This window comes from Pituophis catenifer, unplaced genomic scaffold (genome assembly GCF_029215685.1).
Source record: "Pituophis catenifer annectens isolate HBS135680 unplaced genomic scaffold, rPitCat1.0.hap2 SCAF_7, whole genome shotgun sequence".
NCBI classification, from domain to species: Eukaryota; Metazoa; Chordata; class Lepidosauria; order Squamata; family Colubridae; genus Pituophis; species Pituophis catenifer.
In genome coordinates this window covers 54,872,241-54,888,586 of record NW_027256887.1, presented here as the reverse complement: position 1 = coordinate 54,888,586, position 16,346 = coordinate 54,872,241, and the positions used below count along the sequence as shown (strand labels likewise).

The 16,346-nt window shown below is 35.5% G+C and overlaps 1 protein-coding gene across 1 annotated transcript in view; it reads left to right on the top strand.

The window, feature by feature from the left end:
- The window catches only part of CCDC38 (coiled-coil domain containing 38), a 29,397-nt gene that overhangs the window by 2,979 nt on the left and 10,072 nt on the right, over positions 1 to 16,346 (top strand). The window contains exons 3-11 of the mRNA XM_070947888.1: positions 393 to 561; positions 2,484 to 2,551; positions 4,599 to 4,762; positions 6,575 to 6,655; positions 7,432 to 7,643; positions 10,449 to 10,562; positions 13,351 to 13,435; positions 13,644 to 13,719; positions 14,889 to 15,040. Coding sequence (XP_070803989.1) covers positions 393 to 561; positions 2,484 to 2,551; positions 4,599 to 4,762; positions 6,575 to 6,655; positions 7,432 to 7,643; positions 10,449 to 10,562; positions 13,351 to 13,435; positions 13,644 to 13,719; positions 14,889 to 15,040 — 1,121 coding nt within the window. The remainder of the gene's footprint in view (positions 1 to 392; positions 562 to 2,483; positions 2,552 to 4,598; positions 4,763 to 6,574; positions 6,656 to 7,431; positions 7,644 to 10,448; positions 10,563 to 13,350; positions 13,436 to 13,643; positions 13,720 to 14,888; positions 15,041 to 16,346) is intronic.

The following is a 16,346-nucleotide window of genomic DNA, read 5'->3' as shown; positions in this document are numbered from 1 at the left end:
TTCCAATAATTTACTTTCAAATTTCAGACAACTATAATATACATTCAAAATATAGAGGACAACCTGCAGAACCAATAAAACTTGCCTAAATGGATTTTCTTTAAAAACTCCTTTTCCTGATATACCATTCTCCATCCCCATGCATGTAGAGTTGGGGATAATAAAATATGTCAACTTTTTAAAAAAGACTGTTAGAGCTATAAGAATATTTGGATGTGCTTTTATTACGGTATGTTTATACATTGTGCTTAATTTTAAGACACCGTGGAAATAAAATAAAATCTTTACTATGATCATAGACCAGCCTTGAGAAGATTATGAATTTGGAAGGCAGTTAGGAAAGGCAGTATACATGTTTAAAATTAGACAATAAACATGGATTTCAATTTTAGATTAGAAAAACTAAGCAGACTCTGAAGGCATATGAAAGGAGCACCATTTCATCAAGAGCCCGATGTCGAAAAGCTTTGAGAAAACTAGAAGAAGTCACCGAACAAGAAACAACAGAAACAATGGGAAAAGATCTTCCTGCTCTGAATTGGGCTCTTGCTTTTGCAAAGTGTGAGTAAACATTTTAGAGAAATAATAGACTGCAGGAACACTGAGAAATTTTGTGATTTTACAGTCTTGGTTGAGTTGATGTTTTGATAGATGTTGAGTACTTGAAGTAAGTATCCCATTATTGCATCTTTTCTCTAAAATGTCTCTGATTGGTTCAGGATATTCTGATCAGCTTAGTGGTTTCTAATACACAATAACATCATTGTTGTTTTCCCTTTCTGGTATTTTTGCCCAAATGCTCTTAACTGTATTCCTGTGCTTCAGTCCCTGGATCTCAAAAATGTGTGAACATCTTTCACATTTAATGTCACTCCTGCTATCCTTTGTCTGGCCTACTCTTTGGAGTAAGTGGTACCCTTCAATCCTTGCATTCCACACATGGGTTTTATGTTATCCCACCAGGTATTAGTAAGGTAGTCCTTACCTTGTTACCTCACGACCACAACTTCCACCCCTAAGCTAGGCAGTCATTAAGTGAGTCATATCCTATTTTGCAACCTTTTTTTGCCAAGGCCATTTAGGGAATCCAGCTTCCCACTTTGGCTTTGCTTGCCAGGGTCCTTGGGAAGGTTATGAATGAAAATCATATGACACCGGGGCACTGCAAACATGAAAAATACATGCCGGTTGCAATTTTGATCATATGACTGCAGAATCATATGGCTGTCTAGGTGGCTCAGTGGCTAAGACACTGAGTTTGTCGATCAGAAAGGTTGGCAGTTCGGCGGTCGAATCCCTGGTACAGGTCTCCTGCGTGAGCAGGGTTGGACTAGATGACCTCCAAGCAGGGCCGGATTTAGATGAAAAGAGGCCCTAGGCTATTCCACTTATGAGGCCCTTTCACCTATAGTGAAAGTGTAATTTTAATTTTGCTAACAATTTGAATGTAGGCCCCTTTTGATCTTGAGGCCCTAGGCTGAAGCCTAGTTAGCCTATAGGAAAATCCGGCCCTGCCTCCAAGGTCCCTTCCAACTCTTTTACTGTTACTGTTACAAATCACTGTGGTGAACAACAGTCATTAAACTAATAGCAATAGCACTTAGTAATAGTACTTAGACTTATATACCGCTTTACAGTGCTACGCAGCTATCTCTAAGCTGTTTACAGAGTCAGCATTTTGCCCACAATATGCTGGTCATAAATTGAGGATTATCTCTAATGCCTATCATTAAGTTTTTCTTGTTTGTTCTTCATAGCTCTAATTATATAAAGACTTTGAAAACATTGAATCATATAACAAGGAATTCCTTCCAATTTATTACTAGGTTGGTGCCTTCCAACCTGGATGTTACTCTCAGTAGTGAAGTCACACTATTTTCTGGAGTTTTTTTTTCTCACCCCTCACTCATTCCATACGGGTGAGAAGATCATTTTAATATAATCCGTATAAGGGGTGTAAATTATCTTCCAAACACATTTTACCAAGCCCCATCCAGCTGTGTTGAAACATCAACAGGGACCCTCTGAAATCTATTCTAAAAAAAAAAGAAAAAAACAGGTCTTGTATGGTAGATTTGTTTTCTTCTTGTTTTCAGGAAACCACGAAATATGATGGCACATCTCTAGCATGTTCCTCAAAAGAGGAAAAGAAATCTTGCTTTTATGAAATATTCTACATAGTCATCTGCAAAATGGGTATTTTACAGTAGTTTGCTTGAACTACTCTGTAAAACTCTTGTGGGCTCACTAACTAAACTTACTGAATTCTTAATTTTGGCTTTATTTCTAGCATAGTTTCCTTATCCTTTGGTTTGACATTATACAACTTTAGTTTAATATGTGGACAGACAATTAATATTTCAATTTTTAAAATGTCAATTTATTTGTATTAAGTCATTGATAACATATAGCTTGTTTTAAAAATATAGGCTGCAGAATATCAGGAGAAAAAAAATCACAAAATTTTATTTATTTTTTTAAAGGTTGTCAAAGTGACAAACAGTCTATAGCAGATTACATCAGTGAAGAGAAGGAGCTATTTCTATTGGAGGTAATAGTTTTTATAAACCTTATAAAAATACTAGTATATGTGTATATGTTTCTGCAGGCATTCTAGAAAACCTTCGCGATTTAGCTATTCTCCTAGGTCTCAGGTTAGGTTAGTTGGAACTCCTGTTGAATTGTATGTGGCTGTAGATAGTTGGATTTATTTTTTTTATCATTCTTGCATTCTGTTTTAATGTTGTTGGCTTTATTGTACACTAAACTAGGTTGGAATTGGGCAGTATCTAAATTGAATAAATTAAATATCTACCTGTATAGCATTTCTCATACAGGTAGTCCTTTATTAAGACCATAACAACCCAGAATTATGGTCATAAGTCATGGAGGCCCTTAAGTGATCAGGCTTTTACTTTTTTGGGGGGTGGTCATTAAACAGATGCCCTAGTTGTTAAGCAACAGAGCAGTCGTTAAAAAAATCTATTTTATCCAAAGCGATTTTTTTTTTTTTTTGCTAGAAACCAAAAGAGCCCAAAACTGGCAAAAAACCCCACCAAAAATCCCATTCATAAAACCACAGGACACTGCAAACAGCCATAAATGTAATCCGGTTACCAAGCACCCAAAATGCAATCACATGACCATGGGCGTATGTGGCTGTCACAATTCCGGAACTGGGTCATAAGTTCCTTTTTGGAGATTTGTTGTAACTTTGACTGGTCATTAAATGATTATTTGTAAGGGAAGACTATCTGTATGAAAATTTTCAGATCTATATTATTTTATTAGAATATTTTAAGCTCACTTGAACATATAGCAGAACCCAACAGGGCATACCCTCATTGGCCCCAGGCCTTTGCAGAGCCTTCCCTTCCTATCTTCCCCTGCCACCTTTCAGTCACCAGGAATGTCCCTGGCTGTTTCCTATTGCCTCTTTGCCCACTAGAACTATCTTCCAATATCCAGAACAGAGCAGCCCAACTTATTTTCATACGCAGACCAAACAAACAGAGCATGTTTCAGTTAAAGCACAAACTACCTGAAAGCAGCTTTTAACATGCACAGACATATATGTGCAATTTTACACATTCTTGTGCTATGGCATAATCATTAGGCTGAGGGAGAAGTGGGTCACAGCTAATGAGGAAAAGTGGACTTTGCTAGAATACAAAAAAAAAAAAAAAAACCCATGGTGAAAAGATCCAGTTTGGAGAGCTGAAACAGGAAAATATTAGGCTGTTAAGAAAAGCTATAGTAGTTTGAAGACAAGCTGAGCAGTTGCAGCTGATACAAAGAGAATAGAAGAAAGAATCCCGACACTTGTAGGGCTATTTTGTTAAATGGGATGTGAATGAACTAATGATTCCTCTTTATTAGTTACAGAATCAAGAAAAGGATATGATGGACTACTAGTTAATAATGCAATTTCAAGATTTTATAGACTTTTTAAAAAATAGAACACACGTAGTTGTAGGCCAGCTCACATTTCTGAATCTATCATGTAGCAGTAAATGGTATTCATAATTTTCAAAATGGAGAAAGGTGACACACGTGTGAGAAATGATTGCAGGGAGGTAATTTGGGGAAAATGATCAATGGCTTGACAGCAGGGGTGAAATCCAGCAGGTTCTAACAGGTTCTGGAGAACCGGTAGCGGAAATTTTGAGTAGTTCGGAGAACCGGCAAATACCACCTCTGGCTGACCCCAGAGTGGGGTGGGAATGGAGATTTTGCAATATCTTTCCTCCAGGAGGGGAGGGAATGGAGATTTTGCAGTATCCTTCCCCTGCCACACCCACCAAGCCACGCCCACAGAACTGGTAGCGAAAAATTTTGGATTTTACCCCTGCTTGACAGGAATATATAGGCTTGTCTCTCCCACACAGATACACACAAAATCCAAGTCACTATTTTAAAAGCATATAGGATTTAGGTAATCAATATCCGAGTCTTTAAAAAAACACAGCAATATTTAATCAAGTTCTTTTCAAAGGGTTCATTGCCAGAGAAGTGCATGGGAATGATTTGGGTATGACAAGTTACTGTACGTTAAGATGTTTTGTATATAACATTTTGCTATTCTTTTCTTTCTCCAGTACTCTGTTAAAGTAAAACAGCGCACCATGGCAAAGTTGGAGAAGATGGCAGCAAAGGAGGAGAGGAGGGCCAGAATTGCTGAAATAAAATTAGATGACGATACACTTGCATTTGAGGATTTTCTCAGACAAAATGATAGGAGCTCTGTAGAAGCCCTTAAATTGTTAGTTACAATTCTGTTTTTAACTCTACAGCTGACTGTAGTGGCCACATTTGGAGTGTGACTTTAAAGATTCATTGTCTGGTTCCCTCTTCTGTTCTCCCAAGTAAAAAAGCCGTCAAAGAGTCACTGCAGGAAATGGACACTCTGTCTTCTACCTAAATGCTTTCCTTAGCTCTCTGCTAGATGTGTTTCTTAGGTTTTAGGTAATTGGTCATCCTTGGCTTTTGAATGGTGTCATGGGGGTCACATTCTAAAATATTAATGCCCAAGAAAAAATATTGTGTTAGACTAGCTACAAATTTGATTTAATTTAGCTTATATTATATTAAATAAAAATAAATATTATTAAATAATGTCTATGATTACCTTCCAGGACATTAATAATATCCTCATGTCACATTATAAACATTGTAATTCAGCAGTATTTGCAGGAGTTTAAGGAGCCAAACATAAGGCATTCAGGAACTGTACATTCCTTTTACAGAATATGAATAAAATCATACATAAAAGCCCATAGATAGCTGTTTTTTGAATTGCATCTATTCATTCTATACAGCGGGCAATTGGCATAAGGAGTCTTTACTTTTCCCTAATCCAGTTAAATAAACTTCTATTCACCTCTAGATTAATCCCACCCCACCCTGCCAAGATATCTCAAACCAGTCTTTACCCCAAGCATCATCATGTCTACAATGGTAACTCTGGGATTTATGATGCCCCCACATCAGTCGTTGCCACTATTAGTTACAAGGCAGAACTGCAATCGGCTTGCATACTCGTATACCCTCTGAGTCATCCCAAAAGAGACTCTGCTGCCCTAGCATCATGGTTAAACCAATTTTGTTCAAGTCCTTGCTTGAATAAGAAATTAATGTACTTGGGGAACTGCAGAATAGTGTGACGGCATGGGTATGCATTTGAAAATAATGATAATTTCTTCCATTAGATTACTACCACTTATTAGATTTGGGATCTTTCTATTTATGCCATTAGATCTCAGATGTAATACTTCATAATCGCTCATTGCAAGCAGCTAAAGGGATAAGAACTAATAGTAACTAACAATAAACTAATTCAGTTTTAGAAATAGAATTCTATTACAAGTAAAGAAACTGTTTCTGTAGATGAGATTTCACTGTCTACCTCACCACACACAAAAGGAATGGGGAGTTTCCAAAGATTCCTGAAGAATTTGTTATTAGAAGAAGAAGCTGATATTAGGACTCACCTACCACACAATTTCATTTAGGCAAAAGGGTTTACATCAAGGGAAATTTTATTGTGTTTTTCATTTTCAGTATTTTCAAGAAATAATAATTGCTGAATGTCATATTGGATTTTTTGCCCCACATTGATGAAAAATAAGTTTGATTGCTTGTTTTTTTTAGTTTTCTTTAAAATTATCATCAAGTTAGTTTCTGGATTACCAATAGTTTATGCAACTATCATATCTTACTATTAAATTGAAGAGACAAAAATACCACTTCTTTCTTTATGTAAGAGATTTAAACTACACCGATATAACTATTTTAATATTTGGAAAAGGGGTACTTTCAAGTGTTGACTCCTGGCAACTGCCTGAGTCCCTGCAATTTTCTTGGCAAGATTTTTGGAAGTGGTTTGCTATTGCTTTCATCCCAAGGCAGAGAGAGACAACAGGCCCAAGGTCACCCAGCTGGCTTCATACCTACAATGATACTAGAACTCACAGTCTCCTAATTTCTAGTCTGTTGCCTTAGCCACTACATCAGATTGATTCTCTATTTCAATATGAACATCTCTGTATTAAAATAACATGCAGCCTTTTTCTAGGGCAACTCAAGAGGCAAAATACAAAATGGAAGTAACAACAGAACTGAGGATAGCAATGAATGAACTGTTCTCCCTTAAAAGGTGAGCTCTTTCTTGTTGCTTTATAGAGAGATTTATGGGAAGGATTCTTGATGATGAGATTCTTAATATATTTTTCCACAATGCAGCATATTCTTGCTCATGAAGTTGCATTTCAAGTACCAGATACCTACACAACGGTCTTTATACATCTGTCATACAGAAAGGCACCAAATGATCAAGCTCAAAATCTTTGTAATAATGTAATAAGCATAATGTACACTATTTATACCATGGACAACTGAGAAGTGACAGCTGAGATTCAGAAAGCTGAATCTTTAGAACTATAAAATAAATGGAAACTTGAGTAGATGTTCTTATTAAGCTCAATTTAATACTTTCTATTCTTTTTATAAAGCATATTCAATTGTTCTTTTTAAAATTTCTGAACAAGTTCACAGATGTTTGTGATAAAGGACAGAAGGTTTCTTGATAAAATAATCTTCCCCAAATTAAAGTAATTTTGAAAAACCTTATTGCCCAGACATAACACAGTAGCTCCAGTACTAATAAAAATTATTGTCTTTGTTCTTCATTCTGAGGACCCAGATTGTTCGGGACAATATGCTGACTCTGTAAACTCCTTAGAGAGGGCTGTAAAAGCACTATGAAGCGGTATATAAGTCTAAGTGCTATTGCTATTAGAAAACCATATACTGTAATTCAGGGAAAATACTTTACTCAGCTTTCTTAGGTATTTTTTTGAATGTCTGCTAAGCATTGTACATCTGTAACATCTTCTATCCCTTGTATCCCTTGTTCTCTTTTCACATGTGCAGTGAAATTGCAAACACTGAAGACCTTTTGAAGCTGTATTTATCCTATGAAGCTTTTTTGTTTAGTATTTCTCCCAAAGCATGGCAAGAGCAGCAGATGGCAAAGAGGAAGAAAGACCGGAAAAGAAGCCCATCAAAATCCCTTATTTCTTTCCCAGCAGCTGCTGATAAAACCAAACTAATCTCAGCCTCCATTGTATTACAAAATAAAGCAAGTAAGTACACAGTTTTCAGTGGTCCAATTGACCATTTAAATTACAGTGTGAGGGAATACTGCTGTAATTCTAGCAAGCACACCAACTAGGAATCTTGAGTGATGCAAGGCTAACACATCTGGAACAAACTAAATTGAAAATATATAAAGGACAATATATACAGTGGAGGCAGGAAGTTTTAAAGTATGTAAAAAAAAGAAAGGGAAGCATTGAATTTCCATTAATATGAGATTGCCTGGTAAGTAAAGTTTCTGAATAACTGGAGAAATTTAGCATACTTCCACTATGCTCTTTTAATATATTCCCATCTCCTGCTTTATGTTTGCAGGGAAGGTGGCAAATAGGAACAAACAAATATGTAACTTAGACATGTGTCATATTGACTGGTTCACTTTGTAATAATTATGGTCCATGAGGCATAGTTTACTGGAGTGGGATAATTGCTCTGCACTGGTTGTACCTAAAAGCACTGGGATATCCATAATATCCTTTATTTATTTATTTATTTATTTATTTATTTATTTATTTATTTATTTATTATTAAACTTCTATACCGCCCTTCTCTTGAAGGACTCAGGGCAGTGTACAGCCATATTAAAACACATAAAATTTACAAAATTTAAAAACCGTTAAAATCAAATATACAAAAATTTGGCCCACAAATTAAAAAACTAACATACACCCATTAAAATTCATATTCATGTTAGGCCAGCCCGACTTGTTGAAACAAAAGGGTCTTCAGGGCGCAGTGAAAGGTGCACAGGTCGGGGATCATACGCACATCTAGGGGCAGCTCGTTCCAGAGGGCTGGTGCCCCCACAGAGAAGGCTCTCCCCCTGGGTGCAGCCAGTTGACATGCTGATTCTTTCTGGCCAATTTGTTTAATGTATCAGGAGTATTCATGTTAACAAAAAGGAGATTAAGATGAATGGGGGCTCATCAGGATACTAAAACCACAATTGGAAAAAAGCCATCAATTTACCAAAAAGAAAAACCAAAAAGATGTACATAAGTGATGGAACTCAGACAGGTCATCAAAGAAAAAATGCATATGTTTTTGCCCTCCCAGTACTTGCCCTGTCAATTGGTGGTATGGTCGTCTCCTGGATAATTATTTGGCTAGCCTGTGTTTACTGATTAATGGTTTGTCCAGTGTTAATCCTGGTGTTGGATCCCTGCTTATCTAGCTGTAAAAAAAACAAAGGTTAAAAAAGCTAAAAAAGAAGCAAAACTTTTTTCCAGAACATCTCTTCAGCAGCAATCAATTCCCAGATAAGCAAGGATCAACAACAGGATTAACACTAGACAATCAAGCAATAAACAATACCCTAATCAAGAAACTAGCAACTCAGTCAAATAAATAAGCATCAAACAACAAGGAACTACCAAGAAAAAAAACGAAAACCCAATCAACTGACAGGATAAGCTACTGTATATAAACAGGACAACGCTCCCCCTCCTGGCACTGTAGATGCTATTTAATTGAGTAGTAAAACAACTGTGAAATCAACCATGCTCAGAGAGCACCCTGGGTCCACAATAAGTGAAGTATTAAAAAAACTGAACGAAGAAAAGTATTGTCTTCTTCACAAAAGGAAAAATTGAAGAGTCAGGAAATTATTGGATTAGTCAGTCTGGCATCACTATCTGAGCAGGTTCCAGAGGAGGAAATCATAAAATGGAAACATTATATGAATCAAAATTTGTCAAGACTTAGCAGACTAAATTTATTATAAAGGTTAGGTTAGATTGTATAACAATTAAATGTGTACAGTGTGACTCAAAAATTGTATTCAAAGAGCACTCTTGAAAAATCTTAATTCAGCAAGAGAGTTATAATTCTAATCGATGCTATGTCTAGCAAAGTTGTGTATTCTCTTATTGAATAGTGAAAAAGCACTCTTAGATTACTCCTGTACTATATTGGTTTCCTCGTGATTGCTTTTGGAGGATTTTTTTTAAATAGAAATTTTATCTAGGTATGCCAAGATATTATACTCTAAACTTGGAGGGAGAAAACTATGTCCTAAAAGAAAAAACTTAGTTGGAATAAATACATTTTGTCATATCCCAAATTATTGAAGATGCAAAAAAAAAAAAAAATCCACAACCCAGTTCATGCAGGAAGGAACATTATGAAGTATATACTCTTTTTTTTTAGGTCCTAATGATGTTTATATAGTGAAATGACTATAGTGAAATATTTATATAGTGAAATTGTCAGTCCTGTTTCTGGAATAATTGCTCTCTCTTTGGCTCTGACCCTTCTGTCCTTCTGGAAAGCATTTAAAACTATTTTTTTAAACAGGCTGTGAGCCGGGATCATGTGTGATCCTGTTTAAATATTTCGAATATTTGTGTATTTCTCCAGGTTGCTGATTTTAGTCTATTTGCTTCAGTGTTTTAAAATGAAGTTTTAACCAACTGTATGCCCTTGGAGTAATGTTTGAATAGATAACTTTACAATTTAAATAAATAATTTGTAGTGGCATTACATCAACATTAAAGAAAAATCTAAGAACATAATTGTCCTGTTGATGTATGACCAAAATAATGTATCAGCGTTCTCTTTTGCTGCAACCTTCGTCTTAGTGTGACTGATTTTCCTAGGCTTCCTGCATGATAGTTAAGTCTCCAGTCCCATGATTTGACTATTTACTTTGACAACACTTTAATATCGGTTGCAGATTGCTTTCACTTCCTGTCAATGTCAGTCTTGTTTGGATTTAGCAAGGATTAATAGAGGTGATGATTTGTTCTTTTTACAAATATGTGACTCCTGTGTTATTTGGCTACTACTTTTAGACAAAATGGCACTTCATAAAGGGCCTCAGCCAGCCAAGAAAATGATAGTAGAGAAATCAGTCTCAGTCAACTTAGGCAAGCCAGAGGAAAAGGCACAAGTTTCAAGTAACGAAGGTAAGAAATAAGGAAGACCTTTGAAAGAAAGGAATCTGGGTTTTGGGTGAGATTTATAGTAGTGGCCAAAATTGTGGAAACCTTTTGGGAAAAGTATATTTTTGAGGTTTGATGGCTAATAACACCAATTTTGGGGGGGAGTTTCAAGGTAATCATATTCTACTGCTGGAATGGTCTGGGAATAGCCCAGACTTTAACCCAATTGAAAATCTATGGAGCCGACTAAAGAAACCTGTTAGCCAGAAGCGACACAGCAATAAATCCCAGTTAATAGAAGCAATCATTCAATCTTGGTTTCACATTATAACAGCTGCAGAACTAAAAGACTTGGTTCACTCCATGGGAAGATGTTGTAAGGCCATAATTCATGCTAAAGGTTACCCAATTATTAACTGATATGGTGATAATTTTTGTATATCTCATTTTTTCTACATGTTTAACTTTTCTTCTTTATACTGTAACTGCTATTCTAATAGCAAATCCTTCATAAAAGTTATTACATTACATTCTTGATTAAATTATCTTTCCATTGATATATAATTTTATGATACTATTCCCCCAAAAAAGTGGTGTTATTAGATAGTTTTAGAAAATACACTTTTCCCAAAAGGTTTCCACAATTTTAGTCATTATTGTATGGCTGATTAGACATCTCTATAAGCAGTTCTGCAGGTGGAGACAACACAGTGGTTCAATTGCCAACCAAGAGTTGGTTCTGGTGACAGAAAAGTTCTCTGGAGGCAGGAGAAATCGGGATTGCCCACTACTGCTCTGGAAGAGCTTCTCCTTGCAAAAAAAAAAACAAACCTACCAAAACAAAACAAAACTTGGGAAGTAAGGGATTCACAATTTGCCCTGAATTGCTGTACAGTCTTTTTATGGACATTTGATTGGCAAAAGGTCACCTTTTTAATCACTTCACAATTTAAGTACTTTACAATCTAAGTTATTCCAAACAGTAAAGAAGATTAAAGAATTTCAGTGTCTTCTTTTTGAAATTAAAAAACAGGAAAAAAAACTATTTTAAAGGATTTTAATTTAAAGATAAAAAGCTGATCAAGATTACAATATTGGGATGTTTTCAGTGGTGGGTTCTAACCGGGTTTACTACCGGTTCTCTTGGTGCACACGCTTCGTGTTCGCAAGCACGTTGCGAATCAGCCCAGCTGAGGTGCGGCAATCCGCTCTGCCGCACTTCTCAGCTGGGCGGAAAAAGACAAATAAAAGGTAGGAATGGGGTGGGGGTGGGAGGACCCAGCTCCCGAAGAAAGGGAACCGGTTCGGTGACGTAATAGCATCACTACTACCAGCTTGGCCAAACCAGGCCGAACCAGGAGGAACCCATCACTGGATGTTTCAAACAGAAAAGGAGGATAGTGATTTTTTAAAAAAAGAAGAATTTTTTTTTCTTTGATGAAAGTATCTTTGAAAATAATAAAGTTAGTTTAACTAACAGACTGGACCACTGTGGGAAGATTGATTGTTTATATATGTGGGCAGTAATAATTGGTGGATTTTACAAAACAAGAAGAGAAGAGTAATATGAGCTAGACTATTTGACTAACTAGGCAGAGCCAACTGAGACATAAGAAAAAGAAAAAAAAGAACCATGCCTTTTATTCCCATCATAGTAACTGACATACTTTCCTTTCTCACCATGGCAACCACAAGAAAAGCTGTCAAACTGGAAGAAAGATGCAGGGGAGATTAAAAGAGTTGAAATTTACATGATCTCAAAAAGAATTTTTATAAAATGATGTTTTATTGATACATAATGCCAGAGAAATTATTTAGAACGTAGAAAAGCATTCAAATGTATGTTGGAAACATGATGAAGGAACGTTTTATCATGCTTGATTAACATGTAAAAAGCTAAAAAAAAATTGGATCCAATACCTACTTTGATATGGATTATTTTAAAGATCAACATTCAACAGAAGCCAGAACTTTTTCTTTTAAGATTAATGGATAAATCATTAGAAAGAAGCCATGAAAAATTATTTCAGTATACAATCATGGCAGTGAGATTACTGTATGCACAAAGATGAAAAGAGTTGACACTGCTCATTATGGAGGGATGGTTGAAGTCAACAGATTTTCCTGAAATAGATGAATTAACTTCTTTGATTAGAGTAAAAACATGTTTATATTTATTGCTGACTCCACGCCTCTTATGGACTTTTTGCATAAAAATGAAAAAAATGAACTTGTGACTCATGGTTTTGATGATTAAACAGGATAGGTTATAGAAAGAAGCATAATATGATGTAACTTTAGAAAGAAAATATATTTGCGCTTAAAACTGCTATGAAGAATATGAGAAGCTGCTTCTATATACTTTTTTCTTTAATTTTTTTTCTCACTTGCATGTTTGCTTTTTCTTTGTTCATTATATGAAAATTCATTAAGATTTTAGTTGGACAATCAGTACTTATTACATAGGATGCTTCCATTTTTGTATAAGGGCTAAGAAATATCACCAGTTTGCACTGAGACACCTGGAGGTTTTAAGGGATAAAAATAGATGTTTTAATCCTTGCAGAAGTTTAATGTACCTATTTTGCCCCTTATTACAGCAGAACATTCTGCAAGTATTCTAGAGGCCACCAAAAATTTAAAAAGTAGAATTGGGAGTTATGTGCTCCCACAGGCCATAGGGCAATCCTTTCATGGTGGATTCATTTCTCCACTGTGTATGATATAATTATAAGATAAAACAGGATATAATTTATCCTGTTGCTAAATAAGAATGATATTATATGTTTCTTTTTCTTCTTCTTTTTTGCAGGAGACTACAGGTTCTTTAGAAAGTCATCACAAGGAGCACTGGACCCAAAATTATTCATAGATGATACATATGTATCATCTGAAAGGTGATAGCAATCTGAATTCGGGAAAAAAAAAACCCAATCAAGCTCATCTATGGATACCAACTTTCCTCCCCTCCCCCTTCCCTTCCCTTCCCTTCCCTCAGGTGGAATCTCTACCAAGCATAATCTTCCTGCTTGGTAAACACTTACTTGGCAAGCTTCAAGGTGTACACACAAATTATATCCAAGTTAATTTTTCTTTTAATAACAGTGGTCTAAGTGAAAACAGCTTCTCTCTATCATCAGAAGACACTTTTAACTTGGATGATATCCAGAATTGTGACAAAGTAAGACATTTATCTTTAAAATATACATATCTCAGAGTTAAACTGTGGGGTTCTTGGTCGCTAATTTGGTTGTTTGCTTGCAGTCGTTTCATTACCCAAGAGTTGCCCTATTCCACCAGCTCGGTGACCTTGGGCCAGTCACTGTCTCTCAGCTCAATTCATCTCACAGGCTTATTGTTGTGGGGAAAATAGGAGGAGGAAGGTGTGTTGCATATGTTTACACTTGTATTTGTAAAAATAATATAAAACTGTTTTTGAAAAAGAAGTGTGCCTCTAGATACTATTTAATACCCACAACCTTTCAGATATCAGCTACATAATCTGAATTACTGTACAATGCTATAAGAATCAAAGCAGCAGAAAACATTACCTAATAAATAAATCAAAGAATTGATTGATTTGATTGATTGATTGATTGATTGATTGATTCATTCATTCATTCATTCATTCATTTATTCTATAATTAAAGTATTTAGACTAGAAGGAAATATTTTGTTTGTTTTATATATTTTATCCAGCAGTGGATTCTTTTATCCTTTGGTGGATTCAATCCAGTAATGTAAAGAAGGAGTGGCAGAACCTGGGGGCAGAGTTAAAAGAGGGATCAGCCTAGAATCTCTAATAGTCACAAGCAGTTTAAGTCCAACCTGTCTTGAATTCCATTGACTCCAATCTAACAGCTAGCAGGAAGATTCTCAAATATTTGAGTCTTCCTGTGCGTAGGCATGAGTAATAATAAATCAGTTTAATTGGACCTTCATGTAGACCTGAACTTTTGCACCTGACAAGTAATCCCTGAATTTATTTGTGTTCTTTATAGCAAACAGTAGTGTCTATAAATATACCATAAACTTGTGTCAGTGAAGGACATTATGCAGCACTTCAATGCATATCAGCCACCTGTTAAGTCAGTCACATTTAAACAAGTTTACAGAAAATTGGTGGCATAGCAAACCATACAGTCTGCATAATATATAAATTGACAAATGAAATTAATGGGTTTTTTGCTGATTTATACATTTAATAATGAAGAAAACATAGTCCTTTATTGCCAGTTGAGTATAATCCTCAAATGCCCTCCTTTTACCATATTCTCATTTTTTTCAAAAAATGTTTGCAAACAGATGTGCCATTCCAGATATTATGCATTACTGTCTCTCCTTCATTAGGAGACAGAGATATATTTTAAAGACACAGAAGAGTTACTTCAGATGTTCAGATATCTTGAAGAGCAAAATCTTTCATTATTCCAAAACATTCAAGATATTAGTGGCACATTGGAGGAAAGCCAGCAGAGAGAAAAAATAGTTAAGCAGCATGTGTAAGTTATTAATTTAATAGGGTTGTTTTATATATTTTCAAAGTGTGAACATACATGCACGCTGATAGCAATTTGTGCTCCAAACAAGCCTATTGAGATTTCTTGATTTTAGCCAGGAACAGAAGCTGAATTCAATATTGTGCTCTCTTTCAGGCACAGCTGACTAGCTTAATTTTAAGCAGGGTGTGGTGTGGAATGGTTTCAGCTCTTGAACAATTAACACAGGGAAAGGGATTTAATGTTAGAATTGAGAAGCTAATAGATATGACATACCTTAAAAATGTAACGAGTTTTGGCTTTAAAATGAATAATCTTAATAATTCAAGACTTTAGTTAGAGAATTTCAGGGAGAGAACACACTGCCTTCCCCCCATCACCCATCACCTTTTTTAAAAAAATGTTTGTATTACATGGAAGCTATCCACCACAAAAACTCTTTCCAATTCAAAAAAAATAACATAAGGAATACAACATTGCCCAATGAAATTAAGATTATTGTATCTGGAAATAATATAATTAGGAAATGTAATAAGAGGATATAATTCAGAATTTATATTCTTACATGAATAAACCATATTTTCAAATGAGTCAGTTCTTGTGAAACTGCAAGTAAGTGGCATATGTTGCTTTAAATCTTGTGATTGTGGCACACCAATACAGAACTAGCTCAAAAGATGTTGGTGCGTAAGGCAAATCATAATTCCATGCAATGAAGTTGGTTGGACTAGCAATTGAATCTTAATCAAGTGTTGGTAATCAGACAAAACTTCTACCCTTCCTAAGAATAGCAGACTATGCAGGCAGGCTTTATGGCACATGAGAAAAAAAAAATTACGATTTTAGGGGGAGAACCTACAGAGCTGCCACAGCTGCCCTTCTAACATCTGCCTCCTATAGAGGCTGCCTTCCTCTGTCCAATGCAGGATAGCTCCCCACTCCCCTTCAATACAATTGATGATCATTCCATTATATACTATTCTATCCAATGTATTCTTTTATACTTTTCCACCACTTTTCCTAAATGATGTTTTTAATTAAAGAAAAAGATGTCCTTTCTAATTAAGGGGTTTTAGCTCTTAATAGCAAATTATTTGGATAATTATTTTACAGCATTAGCCAGTTTATAATGACACTGCTACAAACTCAAGACCATGTCTGCCAGAAATCACTCTATGACAATTTGCAGGAATCTCTGAGTCAGGAAATGCCTATTAAATCAATTTGGTCTTAGCAAAAATGTTTTATTTCCTCTGAAAAATGTTATTTCCTCTGAAAAATGTTAGACTAGAAAAACTCAATGAGCACT